Here is a 22,697-nt window from a genome sequence, read left to right as displayed (position 1 = left end):
CAAGTCGCTGCCGTAGCTCCGCTCTGCTCTAGCTTTAGGCTAAGATTTTACGTCCCAAGGCCGCGCCAAGTGCACGTGCGTCTCACCGTTACCATAACGACTGGTCGTCCCGACAGCAGATCTTCGCTGCCCTATGAATGTCTGAGCAACTGCAGCTCCGGGGCCTCGGGTCATTGGCTGGTAACTAGGCTTTGGCGTGGGATTTTAAAACGTGTGTCTTTAAAGCTGTTTATGATCTATCAGAGGTTCAGTCTTCATTTACAGTCTCAGTACCTGGGGCGGCGGGTCAAATTCTGTTCATTCCGATTCCTCCGGACGCTGCGTTAATCTATTTAACAAGTCCTTTGTTCTAATAGAAAACAATGTCGATGAGCACAAAGAAACCCCAAATAGACGTGTCAGGGTACAACCGAAACTAGGTGGTTATACAGATTGACAAAAATGGCGCTTCAGAGGCCCAACCAATGTATGTTGAAGCTGTATGCTCCCAACATTAACTTCTAGGGCCTCTGCAGGATTCAAAAGAAATTAAGACATAGATCCAGCTCCAGAAGGCTTACAATCTGATTGAAGATACACACGAAATACTAAAAAAATTGTGACGATTTTGTGGCGCTAAGTATAATAGGATTCAGTGGATGAGAACGTGGACAAGTAAATAGAAGTCTGATGGAAGAAATGAAATTAAAACTAGGCATTTTATTTATGTACAGTGTTTAGGTGGGACAAAGGAGGAGGAGATTGAAAAATCAGGTATTCCTGAAAATGACCAACTTCTAAAATTTTCAAACATTGAAAAACACTGTAAACTCTTATTAATTTAGACCAGATTTCAATTAAAAACTCAAGCACTTTTTTCGTAAAATTAATATTTTCCACAAAAATTCTGAGGAACTACAAAATACTAGGAAGCCTCCTCCCACCAAAAAAAAAGTTAAAATTACATGTGCAACTAATGTGTGGTAATAGGAATTGTAATATTTGATTGTTTGGAACACCTTATTCCCCTACCAATACAAATAATAGTTGTTACTATATCTCTGATATCTGGTAAGTTTGAAGTTGCAATGGGTGGTTTATGAGGCTGAGGCTTTCCCACATTTCCATTTAGATGTTTTTCACCTTATTACTCACATATCTTATGATTAATAGGTAACTTTCAGTCAAGAATTTTTTGCATTTGCTGGATTTTACTCTTAACTGCTTATTAGTGAGCATGGAGTCAGTGTTAGAAGTGCAGTCAGGTTCCCCTAACACTTCACTTAGGTCTTAACATTAAAGTCCTAAAGTCTGGACTTCTAAAATTTGCAAAGCTTGGTCCAGTTTGTGAGTAGATCTGTATCTGTGAGCTATGGTGCCAGCTCATCTGGTATTCTGGCCTCTGCAGAGCTGTACCCTTCATGCAGTGGTTAGGTCCTAGGCATGACTCCCTAGAGGTCATACATAGGAACAGAATTAAATTAAGAAAGTTCTAACAAGTCTCATTAAAAACTTCAGTCTGGGGAGAATCAGACTGAGAGGAAATTCTGCTTGAGAGTCAAGGTAGAGCCTTACCTACCAGCCACTTTAGGACTTCAGTAGAAGCAGAAAAAACATTTTAGAGTTTATACTTTCCAGGAGTCCACCTTGAAGTCATATATCTGAACATATCCTAAAGTTGAATGCACTCCTAATTAGATGGACTCAAACCTCATTTAAAATATTCAACAAACTTTCAGAAGAGCAAGCAGAACACAGGCCACCCAGAAGGCTACACACAGCTCTCGTGGAATTCTCTCTGATACACCTCCTCTGATAAAAACACAATGAAAAAGAATATATGATTTACCTTTCAAACTGTCTGTGAGTGGAAGAGCAGATTTCAGATAAGTAGGAAAGAAGTCAAGGAGAATTTACCCACAGAATAGCAGAGTATGGTAGATTGGAGTATTGCTCTGAATTCTTTACTCTCTCCCTTTGCACATGACTGTGCAGTACCTCCTGGAATAGGGGGGTAGGCAGAGTATACGTCTTAGTCCTATTGGTCAGGCTTGGTCAGGTGGCTTGCTTTGGCCTGTGGAATGATATTAGGTATCAAAGCTTTTAGGTGTGCTTGCATGCTTTTGCCTCTTGGTCTTTGCTATTTTTCGTAAGAAAAACTACCTCAGGTGGCTGCTGTTTCCAACATGAGGAAGACATGTGGATCAGATCTGAATCTGCATCTCAGCTGAAGTGTGGAGTACTGCTAATCCTAACCAAACCCAGGAGAGGCAAGTGGAGACCAGCTGAACAGCAGGCTCTCCACAGTCTTAACAAGAAAAAGGGTTTTGGTTAAAGCTGTGAGATTTTGGGGTGCAATAGTATTGGAGCAATAGCTGTCTAACACACCAAGCAAATAGATTGGGCAAAATTTTATATGTTAAATGTGAGCAAGAGAAAAACATCAATGAAAATGATAAAGACTACTCCTGTAAAAGGAAGGAAGGATGGAAGGAAACTAGCATGTAAAAGATGAATGAAGTACATGACCTGTAAAACTTAACCTAAGGGGAAAAAAGAAAACTCATATAATTTTTGTGCTGTAGAGGAACTTATTAATAATAAGAATATGAATTTGGTAGTACAGGAACTTAAAGGCAAGATGCTAAAATAATGTATTGAGGGCTGAGTCTTGCCTTGTTTTTTTCACTACTATATCCTTAGTACTTAGAACTTTGCCTGGTGTACTATAGGTAATCAATAAATATTGGGTGAATAAATGAACTAAAATGGAAATAAAAGAGAAAGGAAACTAAAGACCAAAACATGTTAAAGGACTAATGAATAATTAGAAGCACAGAGAAGCAGACTAGAGAGCTGAAAATCAAATTACTGATTAGAAGAAAGGATTGAGATAATCACAGAGAATACTGAGGCAAAGGACAAAGGTATAAAAGCTCTTGGAAGATAATATATGTGAAAGAGGTAAAGATGGTTCAACATAAGATTAATAAGTGCCCCTGAAATAGAGAACACAGCAAATTGAAGAAGAAATGTTCTTATTGATATAAAAAATAATAAAGGAGGAAAAATCTATAGATTAAAAGCATATACCATGTTACATGGAATAATTTCTATAGAACAGTCAACACTAAGGGATGTATCCTGGTTCAGTTACTCAGTTTTCAGAATAAAGAAAGAATTGTTTACGTACACAAGCAAGAAACAAAAGTTGGGGGGCGGCATGGAGAAAAAACAAGGCTCCTTTAGATTCATCTATAATACATTTAGTATTTGACGACATTACAAAGATACTACAAATTTCTGAGAAGGAATAAAATGTGTTCCAAGAAAAATATACTCCTATGGCTTTCAAAGTTGTCATTTAAATATACTTTGAATTTGTGGGCACTCTATCAATTTTTATTCCTGCTTGCACACTGCATTTCTGAGCCCATCTCTTTGTCATATAACTTGACAGACACAGCCAACAGCAGCTAACATGTTACTGACATTCTTTCTTCCAACCTCTTCACCTAGCATTCACCAGCAAATCATCTGCTTTCCAGGTTATCACAGAGTTTTCCAAAAATTTTTTCAATAGGTTTGCCCCTGAATAACATAGACAACTATCCTCTCAGTTTCCAATACCAATTTTCTTGACACTCGCTGCTTGACCACTGTGCTGGTGACTTATATTTTATGTTTTGTTATGGCAGTACCTAAGTCTGGACCTAAGTCTGTATAAGTCAGGATAAATTTTATTATGCTGTGGTAACAGCCAACCCCCAAATCTCAGTGGTGTAAAATGACAGTTGTTTATTTTTTGCACATGATACATGTCCATTGGAGGGGGAAGTCTGGTGGCTATGCTTTATGTTATCTTCACCCTGGCACCCAAGTTGCTGAGCTACCACTCTTTGATAATTCCTGGGTTTTGTGACAAAGAGAAAGACAACTCAGGAGGGTCTTGTACTGCAATTAATGGCTGCTGTTAATTCACTGGCCAAAACTAGTCACATGGGCTCCAAGTAATCATAAGGGGACCAAGAATTACAATTTCTGGGAGACAGAAAGCCAGAAATATTTGATGAACAACATTTGTAAGTGCATCACAAGCACTCTCGAACATGACACCAAAACACAGTATCTGTGATAGGCAGCCTCTCAGATGGTACCCAGTGATCTCTGCCTCCTATTTTTTTTTGAACTTCTCTACAGATGATCTGCCTCCTATTTTTGTGTAATCACCTTCCATTGAGTCTGGGCTGGACCTAGTGGTTTCTTTCTAATGAATAGCATCCAAACACAGCCCAGCAGCCATCCTGAGTTGGGGAGACAGAGGAACGAAGATAAGAATGACAGCAGACTTTCTTGTTGGAAACAATGCAAGCCAAAAAACACTGTAGAATATTTAAAGTCCTTAAAAAAAAAAAAAACCCACAAAATTGTTGACCTAGGATTCTATACCCAGCAAAAAGAATGTTCAAAAATGAAGATTAAGGAAAAACATTCAAAAGGTGAATGAATTAATCACCAGAAGTCCAAAATTTAAATGAAAACCTTCAGATAAAAGGAAAATTGTTGGATGGAAATCTGGACCTACTCAAGGGGATAACACTGAAAATGATAATTATGGGGGTATATATAAAAGAGTTCTCTTGAAAAATTTCCTAAAGAGATGATTGCTTAAAGAAGAACTAATAATAATGTGCAGTGGGGTTTATGGTAAACGTAGATGTAAAGTACATGACAACAAAGTAATACAGGGTGTGAGAGGGGAAATAGAGTATATTCTTGTAATTTTCTTGTGTTGGAAGTGGTATAATGTTACTGAAGGCAGACAGTATAAGATGTATTCTTCCTTTCTCCTTATTCCTGTCACTTGGGAATTTCAAGCCCCTTTTGAGGAAACAGGAGAGAAGAGGTAGTCAAGGCATTAGAGAGAGGGTTTAGAGAGTCCTACATAGGAAGAACGATAAAGAAATTTGTAAAGGTGCAGTTTGAGGCTTTTGGCATAGGATGAGGACATGGCTAGATTGGATTAATTTGGGTTATTAGTCAAGGGAAAGTCTGGAAGACAAAGGTAATGAGGAGACTGGGATATAAAGTGAGGAGAATCTCGTGATTTTGTGCAGATTGATTAGACTGTCGGTTTAGAATAGATACAGATAAAGTAATTCATAGATTAAAATATTTAATGTTGGAAAATAAACAAGGCAATGACAACAAGAATAAAAGCTTCACACAAACTTTAGAGACCATTTTTTAGCTAGGTTTCAGCTGGTTGCTGGAGCTATGAATCGTGACATTGGTTAGCAGGTAGGAAATTATGTGAAAGAATCTTCTGGGGTCACAATTTCTGGGTATCACTGGAACATTTGATCATCATTCCTTTGGCAATTCCAGCCTTCTCTGGAAGGTCAGTAGAAGCAATTGATTTATTCACCTCTACAGGAATCAGACTCGGCCTATTTTGGTAAGTCTGTGTATCCTTGATCAAGTTAGCTGAAGCTTAATACTTACATATGATAGCTAGTTATACTAAACCATAGTTTTTACTATGGTTTTACTAACTTGTCATTGAGCATAACACTTTTTTCTTCGATAATGGACACACAGTCTATAAAAACTATTTTATAATATTCAAATTCCAAAATTTTTAATAATTTAGTTTTATTATTACCACAATAAACACTTACTTATTAGGCATAGAATACTGCACTAGGCATAAGAAACAGTTACAAGACATTTTTCATTTTTCCTGCCCTTTGCTGAAGACATGTAAATTTATACAAGATAGAGCTATTAATTACCCACTGTGTCCCAGACACTGTTCTAGGTATTAAGGATTTAATCAGTGGTGACAAAGACAGACATGGAATGGGAGTCGGGGGGACAATGATTAAGCAAAAACATTTACAAAAAAATTAGAGTACTGGTTCTCAACAGGGGGAGATTTTTCTCCCCTTTTCTACCAAGTGATATTTGGCAATGTCTGGAGATATTTTTATCGCAACTTTGGGGTGGGGTGCTACTGGCATGTGAGTGAGTGAGTGGAGGCCTTGGATGCTGCAAAACTTCCTACAATGCACAGGACAGTCTCCTCCCTCCTAAACAAAAAATTATATGACCCTAAATGTCAATAGTGTCAGAGTTGAGAAATCCTGAATTAGCGTGATGACTGCTATAAAGCAGAAGTAGAGTGCTAAGAAAACATATAATGGAGGGTTTATAAAAATCTTCTCCGAGAAAGTGAAATTTAAATTCAGACTTAATGAATGAGTTGGCCCTAACAACTAAAGTGTGGGAGCAGTGAGGTGGGGAAGAATTCCAAGCAGAGGCAACAGTAGGCAGTGAGGAGCTTATTTTGTGTAGTTGTGTGTGTGTATGTGTATCATATATATCGTATGTATCTCATATATACATTACATTGTATATGTGTATGTATATATTTAATCATGCTCAGTAGTATCTGCTGAGTAATAGCAGTTAACATTTATTGAGCCTGTACTACGTGTTAGGCACTGCATTTCACATGTATTACTTTATTTAATCCCCACTATTACCCTGGAGGTAGATAATATTATTAAGCTCAGGTTATCTTTTTTTTTTCTTTTTTTGTGGTACGCGGGCCTCTCACTGCTGTGGCCTTTCCCGTTGCGCAGACTCAGCAGCCATGGCTCACAGTCCCAGCCGCTCCACAGTGAGATCCTCGCGGACCGGGGCACGAACCCGTGTCCCCTGCATCGGCAGGCAGACTCTCAACCACTGCACCACCAGGGAAGCCCCAAGCTCAATTTATCTTTGAGAAGCATACTTGGTTAAGTACCTTGCCTAAGATCACATAGTTGGGAAGAGCCAGAGCCAGGATTTGAATCCAGGTCGGTCCAGCTCTTCCAAGGCACTTTCTTCACTAATGCACTGTAAATGTAGAGAGGCAGGGGGTAACAAATAATCACCAGGAAGAGAAGGAATAGCTGTAGGTATCAGGCAGATGTGAAACTCCTGTACTTCAAAGGAAGACAAGGGTTTAGATAGGCTGAGAGGCAGTGGGAGCTCAAGCTTGTCAATTGCCATAACCATTCAAAGGAAAACAATTTTTTTTCACATAACATAAATGGACTTCAGTTATGTTAACCATGGGGCACAGTTTACTTTATCATCTAGTGGGTATTTTATATTTGCTCAAGACTTAAAATTGTATGTAAAGGAGAGTTATATAATAGAGTATTTATGTACTTTTATAGATATTTAAGTATGTCGTTTTCAGAATGTTCCTATATGCCTATAGCAAAATTAATATTAAGAATTTCAAAGAACTATTTAAAAACAACTCACCCCTCCTCTCCATTATTTTAACTTTCTAATCTAGGTTTTCAGTGAATTATGCCTTTTTGGTTTGGGACCCAGCCAAGGAGGTTTCCAATGGAAGGGGGAGATCCTTCAGTTGGGCTGGAGCCTGGGCTGAGCTCCAGTGCTTCCTGTAACGGGAAAGAGATGTTACTAACCAGGTAAAAAGTCTTCTTGTCCTAACAACTGAGGAGATGTGTAATGGCTATCATCAATGCAAGCTTTAGCTGACATTCAATTAGTAAGAAAGAAGCCTAGGAGCATTGCTGTTATTAAATTAGTATTACCAGAGCCTAGGTTTTCTTAGCATAGAGTCTGTATATTGTAAGTCTGAATGATAGACCAATTTTGGGGGGTAAATATTTAGCTAGTTTTTTGTTAATAGTTTCAAGATTATATAACATTCAATCAAATAAGCAAAGCCTTGAGTGCTGTTATGTGCAGGGCACTAGGCCTAAGGCTACAAAATATGAAAAAGACTCAGACCTCAGAGTCAGTGTCACTTTGGCTTTGACTTGACCTTTGGCAGAAGGAGAGTGATAGAGAGGTGAAGATTCTATTTTTGCAAAATTGAAGAAAACTATAATAGGATTTATTCCACTTTCCTTCTGTTTACCATAGTACATTGTTTGATTTCTCATGGCTTGGAATTTTCAGAACACAGATTTAAGCTTAATAAGGTAGGTATTTTAAACATCAGAGTTATTCAAGGATAAAATAGGCTACTTCGGGAAATACTGATCAATAGTCTTTAGAAATGTTTAAGGTTGGGTTATTATTTGATGGGGATGTTGGAAAGGAAATTCAAGCACTAGGTGTATTTTTAGACTAGATGTTATTTAAGGGCTCTTTTAAACCTGAGATCCTATCAACATTTGAATAGTATGTGGAATAATATGTTCAGTTTTATATTTTTCCACAAATATTCTAGTTTTAAAATCACTCAACTGGAGTGATTTTAAGGTGCATATATGTATGAATTGCCATAGTATTATCACTTATGTTTATAACTATTCACTCCCCCCTGCCCCACTTTTCTTTGCCATTTAGCAATCACTGCATACCTTTCAAAAGAACATCTGGAGGGTTGTCTTTGTATTTATAAGTTTCTTTTGGTTAAATGTATGGCACAACATTTAACAACAATTTCTTTGCAATGTAAGTCTAAAATGTCTGCCTCATTAGTGCCACTGTGTTATATTTATTTTGTGACATTCAGAGATTTCAAAAAGACTTAAAACAGTTGAATGAATATACACTCAAACTTTGGTTCTCTGAAAAAAATTTCCTTTTTTATATCTAAGTACATGTCATTTTCTCTTTTATTTAGGCAACTCCGAAGATGCCCTGGAAATCATTGCCTGACAATAACTAATGTTCCCATCACTGTCTTTGCAACAATGAGAAAGCCACCTGCACAAAGCAGCAAGGAAATGCATCCTAAATGCCATCATTAAGTCTTTTGTAGAGGTTTGACTAGGTCAAGGGTAATGGACCAGTATCATCTTATGATCTGGTAAGCAAATAAAAGTGGTGGCACCTTTGGATGGTGACAGTAGTTGAAATATTTACTTTTTGTAGGGAAAGACCGGAATGTAGTCTGTAAAACATGTGTAGTGATAAGCCATAAGTTATGTTTGATAGATAAGACAGAATAATATTTCACAATTAGAAAGTGCCTTAGAGATCATCTTGCTCACAGTGGATCATTAATATCAACAATTCACAATGAAGCTTAAGCCACCTTGATTATCAGTCAGGAAGGGCCCATTCTAAATGCTTAATGTGTTTTGGGCTGATTTCCTTTGCTTATTTTTGGGTTGCTACTTAGCTGAATCCTTTCACTTGAATAGCCTAAGCCAGTTTCCGTCTTTCTGTCTTTTGATAATGTTCTGCCCAGGAATGATTATATTGGGTGAGAAATGGAGCCCTGTGGGTTATGCATTTTTAAATAATACCCAAGACTGAAGGAAATTCTTAGTCCATGGTTAATCTGCAAAGCATGTACACTGCTATCATATGGGAGCTCAGGTTATTGGTTAAATTTATTATAATGAGGTCAAAGCTGTGATTCTAACCCCTATTTTTCCAGGAAAAATGATGTCTCATCATCACACCATTACCTCAAGTCCCAACCAGTCATCTTGAAATTGTCTACAGTTAGTATTGAGAAACCTCAGATTTTATTTTTTAATTTTATTCGATTAGACTTAAGGTTCAGTTTTGAGGTGTAGGCCAGCTCTTTCTCTTTTCTTTTTCTTCTTGTAATAGTTCCAAGAAAGTCAGCTTGCTTTCTTTACCTCTTGATGGTTGCCACTCTTCATCCCATGAAATTTTTTTTTCTCCAAAAGACTGACTTTAGTGTCAGATATAGTTTCTCCAGTTTCTTGTCTACTTTTCTGCTCCTGAAGATATATATATATATATATATATATATATATATATATAAACCTTTTTAAGTGAAAGGTTTATTAGCTTATAATTACATGCATATAGATGCATGTGTGCTACATGAGGTGAAAAGAAAAGCTTTTCATCAGGGATTTATAAATGGAGAAATTCTGAGAGCTCACACAGTGCTAGGAGATGTTTGAATTCCAACCAGCCAGAGTAGAAAGACCTTATTGAACCTGTGGGGCATTGAGTAGAGTCCTCAGAAAGGTCATGTCTTAGTAGGAGTTCTAAAGTAGCACTAGATCTAAAGGTTAATGTATACTAACTTTAACAAAGTTTAAAAATAAGACTTGAGAGAATCAAGATGATCCATGAGTAACTTATTTGCCAAATAAAAATTTAATACTCCTCAAAGGAAGAGAAAAAAATCCATTAAAGAAATTGCCCAAGGCTGGGGAAAGAATCATGGGAAAGGAGAAAGGAGTAATGAAAAATTCCTCAGAGCTCATACAAGGCTGGGAATAATTTGTGATTCAACCATAGTGGAAAGAGCTTTTAATATATGGAGTAGAGTCCTCAGTGAGATATTGCCTCAGTGGGGGTGGGTTTGGAGTGGAGGATAGCTTTAGACTGAAGGCTGCTCTGGACCTGCCCTAACAAAGCTTAAGAGCAAGAGTGGAAAGGGTCAAACTGATTTCAAGTAACTAAATTGCATCCAAGGAGGGAAAAAAACCCTCAAAATTTAAAGAACTACAGTAAAATCCAGCACCAAAAATGTAAAATTCACAATGATGGTGTCCAATAAAAAATTACCAGGCATGCAAAAAAGAAGGAAAATGCAGTCCATAGTCAAGAGAATCATTAGTCAATAGAAACAGATTCAGAGTGCTGGATGATAGCATTAGCAGACAAGCTACCATAAGTGTTCAAGTAGTAGATGAAAGCATAATCACAATGAAGAGAGAAATGGAAGGTATAAAACGGACCCAACTGAACTTCTAGTGATGAAAAATACAATCTCTGAAATAAAAATATACACTGAATGGGATCAAGAACAGATTACACACTGGAGAAGAAGAGATTAATGAACTTGAAGACAGAGCTATACAAATTATCCAGAATGAAATATGAAGAAAAAAAGACTGGAAAAAAGAGCATAAATTTTGTGTTTTAATAGCAAGCAGTCTAACATATATGTAAGTAGCTTCTCAGAAGGAGGAGGGAGGACAATAGAAAAATACTTGAAGAAATAATAGCCACATTTTTTCCAGATTTGATGAAAACTATAAATTCACAGGTCCAAGTAGCTTAACTGACCCCAAAGAAAATAGACATGAATAAAACAAAACAAACAGAAAGCCATATAATTAAATTGTCTCAAAACCAGGGATAAAGAGAACATCTTAAAACCCAATAGAACAAAAGGACACATTCATTCAAAGGAACAACAGCAACAAAAAGAATGAGAGCACTTTTAATCAGAAAGCATGCAGGCAAGAAGGCAATGAAGTCATATCTTTAAAGTATCTCTCAAAAATGGTGAAGTAAGGACTTTTCATCAGTACTAGAAGCAGATCAGTAGATCAGTACTATAAGACATGTTAAAGGAAGTTTTTTCAGGCAGAAAAAAATGATACTAGATGGAAATTTGTATAAGGAAATGAAGAGCACCAGAAATAGAAAATATGTGGGTAAATATAAAAGACTTTTTTCTCATTTTTAAACATTTATTTAACAGGCAAATGACTATTTAAAGCAAAAATAATAACAATAATTTATATAAAAGTATAATGTATGGTAACAATAGCAAAAAAGACAGGAGGAGGAAAATGGAAGTTTACTTTTGTAAGTGTCTTCGATGATTTATGAAATGGCATAATAGTATTTGAAGATTGATTGTGATGAGGTAAATATGTAATTGTAAACTTTAGATTTATCTCTAAAAGCAAACAGTAACAGAGAGCTAATACACCAGTCAGGGAGATTAAATGGAATAAATATCACTCAATCCTAAAGAAGGCAGGAAAAGAGGAAAAAAAGAACAAAGATAATAGATGTAAACCAAACCATATTGACATTTGCATTAATTACAAAAGGTGTAAACACTTCAATTAAAAGACAGATTATGAAATTGGCTAGAAAAGAGGATGGTGTCTACATGAACCTACATTAAGAGTCTCATGCTGTACTGATTGAGCTAGCCAGCACTACATGAACCTACTTTAAATTAAAAGTATAAAAGGATAAAAATAGATATCCCATGTAAACATTAATCAAAAGGAAGTTGGAGTAGCTATATTAATAATAGACAAGAAGATTTTAGAGCAAGGAATACTACCAGAAATAAAGAGGGACACTTCATGATGATAAAAGGGTCATACAATCTTAAATGTTATGCAGAGCTTCAAAGTACATGAATCAAAAACTGATGGAAAGAACAAATAACTCCACATTTATAGCTTAACATTTTTAACAACTGGTAGTAGAACAACAGTACAGCAGAATACTATACATTCTTTTCAAGCACACATGGAAAATTTACCAAGAATAGACCATGTTATAGGCAACAAAACAAAGTATGCAGAGTGTGCAAAGTACGTTCCACAACAGAATTAAATTCAAATTCAACAGAAAAATGTCTGGAGACTCTCCAAATATTGGAATACTAAATGAAGCACTTTCAAACAACTCATGAATAAAAGAAGAAATTACAGGAGAAATTAGAAAGTATTTTGAAATGAATGAAAATGAAAACAACATATCAAACACATGGGGTACAACTAAAGTAGTGCTTAGAATTGAAGCCTTAAATTCTTTCATCAGAAAAGAAGAAATGTAGGGGAATTCTCTGGTGGTCCAGTGGTTAGGACTCCAAGCTTCCACTGCAGGGGGCACAGGTTCAAGCCCTGGTTGGGGAAATGAGATCCCCACATGCAGCACGGTGTGGCCAAAAGGGAAAAAAAAGAAAAAAGAAATGTCTCAAGTCAATTAACCTAAGCTTTCACCTTAAGAAAGAAGAAAAGATGAGCAAACTAAACCCAAAATAAGCAGAAAGAAAGAAATAAGATGAAAAAATTAATGAAATAAAAGACAAATAATAGAGAATAATCAATGAAACCAAAATCTGGTTCTTTGATAAGACCAATAAAATTGATAACCTCTAGGCAGAATTAACAAGAAAAAAGGACACAGATTACTGATATCAGAAATGAGAGTGGGACTTCACTGCAAATTTTAAACATTAAGAGGATAAATAGAGTTTTTCACTGGGATGAATTCTTTAGTCTTCTAAGGCTTCGACCTTGAATAAATGCCTTCCCATATTCCTTACATTCCTAGGCAGGAGCTTTCTGTGAAGGGAATATTATAAACAGTCTGAGGGCAACCCTGTGGCATCATGCTTTCATAACCTTCCTTTAGGTTGACATCAGCTCACGAATCATCCATCTTTAGACATGATCATTTGAAAACGTGTTCTCTGAGATTGCTGATTTAGCTCACTGTAAGCTCACTGTGGTCTGGCTGGGCTAGTGAGGGACTCAGTGCTAAGCAGCTACCATCACTACACTTCCTTCCTTGAGGGATTCAGTTGCTGTTCTTCTGGTTGGTAGTGTCATGTTACATTCCTCTTCAGTGTGAGCCTCTCTGTCACATGGTTTGGCAGATTAGCAGGCCTTCACCCCTAAAACTCATCTATGCTCTGCCCACCCCATCCTGCCCCCTAGCAGTATCCTCTGCGAATGGTGTCCTCTGGTGTTGTGAAGTTTACAAATTGAGTGGCCTTATCCATGGTAGCTGATCTTTTCCTCTACTTTTCAGGACTTGAAAGGTTACCAAAGACTTGAGGGAATGCTTCTTGTCTCTCTGATCAGCTATGCCATTTTTTCCCCTAGTCTTCTCTCATATCTTCAGGTAAATCAGAGATCCCTGGGGCTCAGGGGAACCCAAGTGGAGAAGTCAGTATCACTTTTTCCTTTCTGAAGATTGCCAGGCACTTTGTAAATGATTGCCTTGGGAGGTGAGATGAGGGGGTAACTTTTATGGAAACTTGGCTTTCCTGAAATTTACTCAAAGAATATTTATTGAGCATATACCTACATGCCAGGCATTGTTCTAGGCTCTTACAACACATCATTGGATGACAGACAAAAATTCGTGGAACTTACATTCTGGACAGTGCCTCTTCTGTTGCCTTTATACAGACTGTGTGTGTGTGTGTGTGTGTGTGTGTGTGTGTGTGTGTGTGTGTGACACGTATGTAGTGTGTTGCGGGCATTGTGGTTTTACATTGCTAGCTATACTGAAATGACTTCTTTGAGCCAGTCCTAAAGAGAAGGGATTGGCTTCACACCTCAAAGTTTGGTGAACCTAAAATGTGTATTTACTGCTTTATGGTCCTAGTTATAGGCTGTAGTCACCAATTAAGGTAAGCAAAGACCCTACTTAACACCCTCTACTACCATGCTATGTACAAGGAAGTGGGAGCCCAGAGAACAGAAATAGCCCAGTGTCTTCTGAGATGCCCCTTATACAAACTGTGCGCTGAGAACTGAGGTGGTTCTTACTGGACAGAGGGTAGGTGGATATATATTATTCTATGTTTACAGAATGGGAAGTATGTGTCTATAAATGTGTATGGTAAACACTTAAAACCATTCTTCTAGGTAAGATCATTTTGGCTTCAGCTATTATTGCTATGGGCTTGATTCTTTCTGTGTTTCCCAATTCACAATTTCAAGAGAAAATTTTCAGTTGTTGGATCTCATCTTTTCATACCACCAGATAGTGGGATGTTGCTTCACTGGAAAGAAATAGGATGGTGCCCTCACCCAATCAGCTGTGGCCATGAGAGGAGGAAGTGGGATACAGGCCCAAATAGGGCTGCTTCTTCAAACTGGGGCTATGGGAGGCCTCCTGATTTCCAAGGTGCTCTGAACTGGCAGGGGCCATGAATGACTAGTCAAAATTACTCTGAACATCCAATCTATCTATCTATCTATCTACCTACCTATCTATCTATCTATCTATATCTATATCTATATATATATATATTTTTTTTGCGGTACACGGGCCTCTCACTGTTGTGGCCTCTCCCGTTGTGGAGCACAGGCTCCGGGCGCGCAGGCCTAGTGGCCATGGCTCACGGGCCCAGCCACTCCGCGGCATGTGGTATCTTCCCGGACCGGGGCACGAACCCGTGTCCCCTGCATTGGCAGGCGGACTCTCAACCACTGTGCCACCAGGGAAGCCCCTCTAATCTATATTTCTATGTATGAAGTTCCAATATACTGTGATTAACTAAAAGAAAGGAAATCATACTTCTTTCTCCCTAGACAGTTGAGAGAAGATGGGGTCCCATCTAAGAACTGAATCAAGCTCTTATAAATGGTAAATTCAAGGTTTCAGAAGGACATTGTGTGGTTAAGAGGGTCAGCAGATATGGGTCAGTAGATTCTTACTTGCTGAGCATAAGAATGTGAAATAATAACTGCAAAGAAGTGGCCCTGTAAATTGCAGAGAAAGTAGAAGAATTTTTGTGACTTTAGTCTGCATATATGTGAGTCTGCGTACACACTTGCTGTAGTTACTGGAGGTCTGGCCAGGGTCTGGGCCACTGCTGAGAATGAAGGGCATAGAATGGCCCTCTAGGATGTCTCAGGAAAATCTCTTGGAAAAGAAAATGGCAGGCTGTTCCAGAGCTGCTGCCTCCATCTTGGGTCTGTTGTAGGGAGGACTGTGAAGGCGTAGTGTGTCTTAAGCATCGGTCCAATCTGTACTGGTTAAGGCCCTAGACTATTGGATTCAGAGTCTTTAGCTCAGAAGCCACATAGGCCCAGAGGCCATAGCTCTCAGAAGGTTTTGTTTGGTCAGCCCAGTATTTTGCTCTTGTGATTGCTGTTGTTTTAATTTTAAGTACTTACTAACTGAAAAATCAGGCCATTTCAAGCCCCTCAAATTTCACATTTCCAGCTTCTTTTGGAAATTTTGGCCCTTTCGATTTTCTCAGTCAGACACCACCAGGTTCACGCCATGATACCTCTCTGGCTGTATAGGTGGTTGAGTCTGTGACTCCAGCTTTAGAGACCAGTTGAGAGTTGGCCTGAAGGCAGACAGTCCCCTGGGGGCAGGAAGCAAGGGGACAGTCATACTGCCCCTGGAGGCAGGCAGCAGTCCTATTTCCAATTCTGGCTCCTCAGTCTAGCTGAATGACAGCAGGCGAGGTATTTAATCGTTCTAAATCTCAGGCTTCTCATCTGCAAATGCTACCTCATAGGATTACTGTGATGATCAAGTGAAATCTGCTTTAATTTAGCTTACTGTGGAGGCTGTCACTTAGTAAGTCCTCTATGGATATTAGCTATTTTTGTTGATCTTCATCATTATTATTAATGTACCTGAGACATGAGGGTAGTAGGGGAATGTAAATAATTACATATATATGTAAGAGATTATTTTATTCCCTTAGTAATTCCTCAAAATACTTTATACTCCCTCCCCATACCCCAAAAGTCACTCCTCTTACGTACCTTCAATCCTGTTGATATGAGGGTCTATTTTCTCATTTTGTCTTCATTGTTGATTATCTTTTCATGTATAATTCTTTTATTTCAGTCTGTATATTTTAATATTCTATCAGCTAGTCAAGCCTATTTTTCCTTTTTTAGACTTTATTAATATATATATACCTAAAAAATAATTATAAAATTTTAGAAATAAGACTAGTTGTGTTGCAGGTATGTGGGGGAAAAAACTTTTAATAAAAGGACTTCTATACTTTTAAGTGGAATTGTATGACTTTGTCTTATTCTCTTTGCTATAATGTCCTTCATGATTCCTACAGAACACACAGTAACAATATCCTACAAGAACCTCCCCTCATGCACAATTTTAGTTTTCTTTTAAGGAAGAAAGGAAAAAAAGTAGGCATTTATTCGATTGAGGCTTTCTTTTCTTTCTCTCCTGGAAACATATTACCATTTTCTGATAATTTGTTAGAAATTTACTTTATTAAACCTTGATAAAACTAAAATATGGGGCTTCCCTGGTGGCGCATTGGTTGAGAGTCCACCTGCCGATGCAGGGGACACGGGTTCGTGCCCCGGTCCGGGAAGATCCCACATGCCGCGGAGTGGCTGGGCCCGTGAGCCATGGCCGCTGAGCCTGCGCGTCCGGAGCCTGTGCTCCGCAACGGGAGAGGCCACAACAGTGAGAGGCCCGCGTACCGCAAAAAAATAAAAAAAAAAGCAAAACTAAAATATTCTTGCTATACTGATAGACCAAACAAAAGTGCTAAAAGCAAATCTATAATCTAATTTTAGATTTTATGTACATTAGTAAATCTTTTCAAATAAAGAAAGTATAACAAAGATATTTTGGTATAGGCTGAATGTTATCTTACCTAAATGAAAGATGAATCTGAGAATCTAGCCACGATTTAAAAACGTGTGCCAGTGTTTATTTAGAATCCCTTCTATTTTATTAGACACAGGAACAGTAATTTCGCCAGCAGGAAGTAATACGATACAGGTAAGTTTAACGCTCCTTTGATTGTTATCCATGGCAGACATTTTGGATCCAAGGTGTAAGAATCCAAATAAGAAATAATAAACATCCAGTCCCTGATGATTCATTTAAGTCCTGCTCAACTAGATGAAAGCTTCTACCAAGAGGAAGAACTGCCACTCCTCCTGGCTGGCTTTGTGTTTCTTTCAGTGCTCTAAAGAACTTTGTACTTGAGTAGCTCTGCTGTGTCAGGCTGCTGGACAGGAGTTGATGCTCACGGCACCGCTGACCAGGGCTGCTTTACTGAAGCTCACTGGGCGCCCGTCAATCACAAAGTGACGGATGCAGCCTGTGAAGGGTCTGCCAGGGGCCAAGCGTGGTGTCAGTAGAGACTCTGGAAAAAGAAAGAAATGAACACAAAGACTGCAGTTGAGGCGTTCCAAGCCCAAATATTACTTTGTGGCAAAAATATACATCATAACCGCTCACATTATCAAGATGATTTACATGTCAAAGACGGAATATAGTAATAATTTACGCATTTTCTCAGAAATATTATCTGCTTTTGAAGTAATATGAACATGTAGTAATTTTAAAGTTTTGCCATGTTTCCCATGATCAAATTTCAGAGTATAATTCAGCTGTGTATTTACCATTGAAATTTACCACTTACAAGTAAAGCCTCAGTAGTGAATTTTCGGGATCTACATATGCTTTTTAGAGTTCATTTCACCTGGGCCTCACTTATTTTGTGTGCTTTACTGAGACAGAGGAAAGAAAATTTAGCTTCCAAACTCTTCTTGGAATTGGTTAATGTTTGTTTAATTTGTATCATTACCCTTCATCCTTAATCCTCCACATTTTTGCCAAGCTCATAAAATATAATGAGAAAATAATGAATTCAAGTAAACTAAATTTTAATTTTTCTGAGCTCAGGGCTGAAGAACTATAAATAGGATAATGATAACTAGCCTAGTCTTTGTGTGGGTACAGGTGCCCTGGGGTATGCCAGGGGACTTTCCTCCCATTATCTTAATTAGAGATCTAGAAACAGCCTTGATGCTTATTAATTGTACAGACACAATTAAATGTGTTGAGATGATAGAAGCAATATAATTTAAAGCAATTTAGAGAGCTTAGAAATATCATGAAATTAAAATCCATTTAGTGAAAGCTTATTATTATGTACAAAACAGCTATGTGAGCAGTAGCAGATAAAAGATGGGAAACACTTAGAAATCAGTAACTCAGGAGGGAAGATAAAAAAGGACAGCAAATTAAATACCATCAAGCAGCTGTAATAAGTTTTCCAAGCAATGTAGATTAAGAATATGCAGAAGCTTTGTATTGAAAATAAATCATGGAAATAACATTTCATATTTAGAATGATAATTATCAAGTCTTAGATTTGGAAGGGGCCTAAGAGATCAATTCCCTTTGTCTCTAGATTAGTATGACTATATATATTCTTCAAGCCTGTTCAGTGTACTTCATCATCAGAATAAAGATGAACAGGAAAGAATGTAAGGGGTAGAAACATCTATTTCTTCTGTTCATTTTGGACACTAGTTTTAGAACATGGATTTTGATTCTGCCCAAGCTTACCACCCTGTGGTTCATGGGGGACAAATTCTAGAGGAAATAGTTCATGTAGAAATTATGGTCTGCATAATTCACTACACAATTTATTGCAGTAGTGACAATAAAGTGCCCCAGAACCCTAAGTAATTGATTGATAAAATCAACACATGATTTTAAGAGCAAACATTCCACAGGTTGAAAGCTTGACTATATACAGAATAATGCAGGATCTTCAGTACAGGAATGAATCGTCCTTAACTCAAAAAATTAACTTCTAATTTTGATTTTTAAATGATCATACAATGAAGCTGAATTTTCTGGTATAAAGTTCATTGAATTTCAATGCATTAACTTTTTATTGATAGAAACAATGTGTTACCAGGGTTCTGCCTTGTATAAGAGAGCTGGTTGGGATTCTAAGAGATTTCAGTGCATATAGGGGTTTTGTTTATGCCTAATTTCCTTTAGTTATTCTTTTTCATGCCCCAGTTTCTGATGTGATTTTAGTGGAATTAATCTTGAACAGCTCAAAATTATGTGATTAATGATGTTCGCCTTAAATTATAATTGCTTCTGTTCTAGGCTTGCTGGCATGATTCGTAGATGGAATTAAGGGCTGCAGTGGTGCAGTGGGCTGGTGGGTATGCTTTGCTAGCTCCTGTGTGTTGGCTCATTAGCTAAAATTTGCTATTCATTGCATGTCTCAGGCAGGCAGAATTTGGCTTCAGGTATATCTTTCCCACCCAGTCTGTAGAGCTTAGCCAAGTCTTACAGTGAGAGATGATGGCAGTGTGTAATGCTGGGATGAGACTCTGAAAACAAACACAAATCAGAGAGACAAATATTTGTTTGAACGAGAGACAAATATTTGATATAGTAAGCACTCTGGGTGCAAAGTAAAGAACAAATACCATAACTTCCATGAGCCCATGCTTGTTTTGTTCATCTCCTGGAGCCTAGCACAGTGCTTAATAGACACTCAATACATATTTGTTGTGTGTTGAAGTCGTGTTCTCTGGCAGCAAGAAGTGTACAATTTAGCTTCAACAATATTCTGCAATAAGTGCCATAAAGGTGGTATGCATAGCACACTCTAGTGGGAGGGAGGCATGTGTGTAAAAAGTCTGAGCTGGATCCTCAAGGTCAATAGGAGTAAAGTTGGGGGAAGAGTGGGAGAAGTTCCTTGAAAAGGTACTAGGGGAGGCAAGAAAGAACATCTTCCAGAAACTGATGCCTTGTGCACTTGTGCAAAGGCCTGGAGCAAAGAGACCATCACTGAACATCCAGAGGACTGCAAGTCTCAGCAGGTAGGGGGAGGCCCCAGAGGCAGGGGCAAGGCGGGGGTGGGGGGGTGGGCAGATGATCAGGACCTTGCATGCCAGGCTGACTTTGATCCTGTAGGCCCCTGGGAACGTGTGAAATATTTTAGACTACGTTGTGATTTCCCGGAAGAAAGCAATGTGCAGAAATGGAGGAACTGATAGGACACATCTTCCATACTGTACCTGTATGAAGTGCAATGTGGTTTCTGCCAGTATTTCTTTCAGAACCAAAGCCTGGAGCAGGAGGGGAGGACTGAGAAATGGAGATGGGAGTGGACAGTGGGAGTAAAGGAGAAGAAGCGTTGCTTTTTGAGGGTCTCAAATATTTCATCAGTGAGTTACTGTTATTGTCTATACTGGTATTTGAAAAATTCATATTACAAAGCAGAAGACTGCTTTGTTGCTACTATTTTGTGAGTACGCAAGACTGGATGCTTAATCTTTCTCACTCTCTTAAAGCATTATTTGCCTTTACATGGGTCAGTCTAAAATAGTCTAGTTAGGATGCAAGGTAAAACCATGTTAAGTTTTTCCTTAAAATCCCCACCAAATTCAGATGTAAAAGCTTGATTTTTCCCTCTTGCTACCTTTATCATTCAATTTTTCCAAGTTAATGAAGTGTGTGAAACAATCACTTTCAACATAAGGCCATGGTCCCTGCTTCAGAGGTTTAAAGTAATTGTGGAGGGTCCATAAGTGTCCTATCACCAACCTGGATTATACACCATTCTTGGCAGATGACAGCAGTGATGTCACTGATGATGTTTACAGAACTGCAGCTGGGAACCTCTCAGGGAATGTGACTACATAGGAACAACAGAACTTCTGGTCTGCAGCTGTTTTCACATTTCAAACTAGTCTTGGTTGGGAAGAACTGTGTATTCTCTCTTAGTGTGGAAGAGGAGCAACTATCCACAAACTTTTAGTTCTCCAAGGTTCTTCCTCAGATCCTAGAGCAGCAATAGTGTATGAGTTTTCTTTGTGTCAGAGATAAGATAGAGTGTGTTTCACTGTGTGTATGTGAGGAGGGTATGTAAAGTGAAGAGAAAAAAATTAAGCAGATACAGCAGAGGGAGAGAAGTTATCTATTGGTTAGAATGCCGTGATGTAGTTCTTATGTGTTACTTTGTTTTGATCCTTGGATAACGTTTCATAATTGTCAGTACACCTTTTCCTATGGAAGGATATTGTATATAAAATCCTTTGAGTTATTAGGTGAATTATGAAAATACATAGCTCAATTCTTAATAGTATAATAACAGTTATGAGAACTTAGTGTCTTTTTGGATTTGGAAACTTGTCATTTTAAAATAACTCTTACCTGGAACACCTCCAACAAACACAGGCTCCCTTTGATCAACTGGTTTTGGATTCAGGGGTCCAACCACATGGTTCACTTCAGAGTCTACATCCAACTGAACCACATTTGAATCTCTAATAACTGAAATACAGAGAAAAGAGTGGTCATAAGTGACACTGAAGTGATTAATTTTCACATGAAAGGTAATAATTCATTACAGTAATGGCTTTTATTTATTCCGGAATAAACCATACACTTTCCTCTAATCACTGAAAACATCAATGTCTAAGCAAAAAATAACTAACATTTTCCTTTGAAAGGGATAATAGTTAGGATACTCTTTCTGCTACATTTTTGCTCCATAAGGTATGCATTATTTAAACAACTCCCGAAGACTATTCTGGCAGCATTAATATTTTCAAATCACATGTGGATTCAATATACACATTTTAGTACAGTAACATTTGATTCTCTTGGCCGCTTTTAGACTGTCATCTATTACCTATTCTGTCATATAAGTTATAGTCTAAGTTCTGCCAAGCCATCATGCCACAGGTGGGTGTGTAGGCTCACTTTATTAAGGAAACCCAGGACACTCAGCTTTTCTCACCTGTAATTCTGTGCCATCTGCCATCACAGAGACTCTGCTTGGGTGTCACTAAGGTGGAAAAGTCTCTGATACCATTATTGACTTTCACTATGACCTGCAAAAGACAAGGCACATTGTGGAATTTAATTTCATTTCTCCTCATTGTGATAAAATGAAATTTCTTACATTTACCACAGGGAAGGAGAACTTTTAACGTCCAGACATGATTAGCTTTGCAATTTGAACACAAGGGGTCACTCTTCAGTAGGCTACAGAAAGTTTAAACTGTTCCTCAGAGAGAGAACAAAATAATGACACAGGAGAGAAGAGGGGGCAGAGGAACAGTAAGATAACACAATAAATTCCTTTAATTTTAAAGATGAAATGTGTTATACAAGGCAGGCTAAGGTACTGATGAACAGCATGGACTCTAAGAGCCAGACTGCCTGGGTTCCCACCCCAGCGCTCCCACTTACGTCACTCTGTGCCATGTTTTCTCATTTGCAAAATAAGGGTGATAACTATAATACTTACTTCATGGAGCTGTTGGGGGGATTAAATGAGTTAATCCATATAAAGCAACTGGAATGGTATCTGACACACAGTAAAGCACCATATAAGGATTTGTATTATTATTATATGGTTTAATAGAATATATGGGAACGCAAACAAAAATCAGTTATATTAAGTTAGGGAC

At 37.9% G+C, this 22,697-nt stretch overlaps 2 protein-coding genes across 4 annotated transcripts in view; one reads left to right on the top strand and one right to left on the bottom strand.

Annotated features, from left to right (window-relative positions):
* The first annotated feature begins 45 nt into the window (after positions 1-45).
* Positions 46-8,855, top strand: FAM229B (family with sequence similarity 229 member B). The gene is made up of 3 exons (XM_060167849.1): positions 46-180; positions 7,334-7,472; positions 8,642-8,855. Exons 2-3 carry the CDS (start codon positions 7,348-7,350, stop codon positions 8,766-8,768), a joined length of 252 nt encoding a protein of 83 aa, XP_060023832.1. The 5' UTR covers positions 46-180; positions 7,334-7,347; the 3' UTR covers positions 8,769-8,855.
* Positions 8,856-17,134: 8,279 nt separating this feature from the next.
* LAMA4 (laminin subunit alpha 4) overlaps positions 17,135-22,697 on the bottom strand; it is a 151,366-nt gene continuing 145,803 nt past the window's right edge. For all 3 annotated transcript variants that reach the window (XM_060167319.1, XM_060167320.1, XM_060167321.1), the window contains exons 37-39: positions 22,022-22,115; positions 21,433-21,552; positions 17,135-17,602 (exon numbers count right to left, since the gene is read on the bottom strand). In XM_060167319.1, coding sequence (XP_060023302.1) covers positions 17,457-17,602; positions 21,433-21,552; positions 22,022-22,115 — 360 coding nt within the window. In that variant the 3' untranslated portion in view covers positions 17,135-17,456. The remainder of the gene's footprint in view (positions 17,603-21,432; positions 21,553-22,021; positions 22,116-22,697) is intronic.

This window comes from Lagenorhynchus albirostris, chromosome 12 (assembly GCF_949774975.1).
Source record: "Lagenorhynchus albirostris chromosome 12, mLagAlb1.1, whole genome shotgun sequence".
Taxonomy (NCBI): domain Eukaryota; kingdom Metazoa; phylum Chordata; class Mammalia; order Artiodactyla; family Delphinidae; genus Lagenorhynchus; species Lagenorhynchus albirostris.
The sequence above is the reverse complement of the archived record's forward strand: the minus strand, read 5'-3'. Positions and strand labels throughout refer to the sequence as shown.

What these genes read in the sequence shown, in the direction of transcription:
- FAM229B (XM_060167849.1), top strand. Translation starts at nt 7,348, where the DNA reads ATGCCTTTTTGGTTTGGGACCCAGCCAAGGAGGTTTCCAATGGAAGGG. An exon ending in AAAGAGATGTTACTAACCAG is followed by an intron (nt 7,473 to 8,641) that starts GTAAAAAGTCTT and finishes TCTTTTATTTAG; the next exon opens with GCAACTCCGAAGATGCCCTG.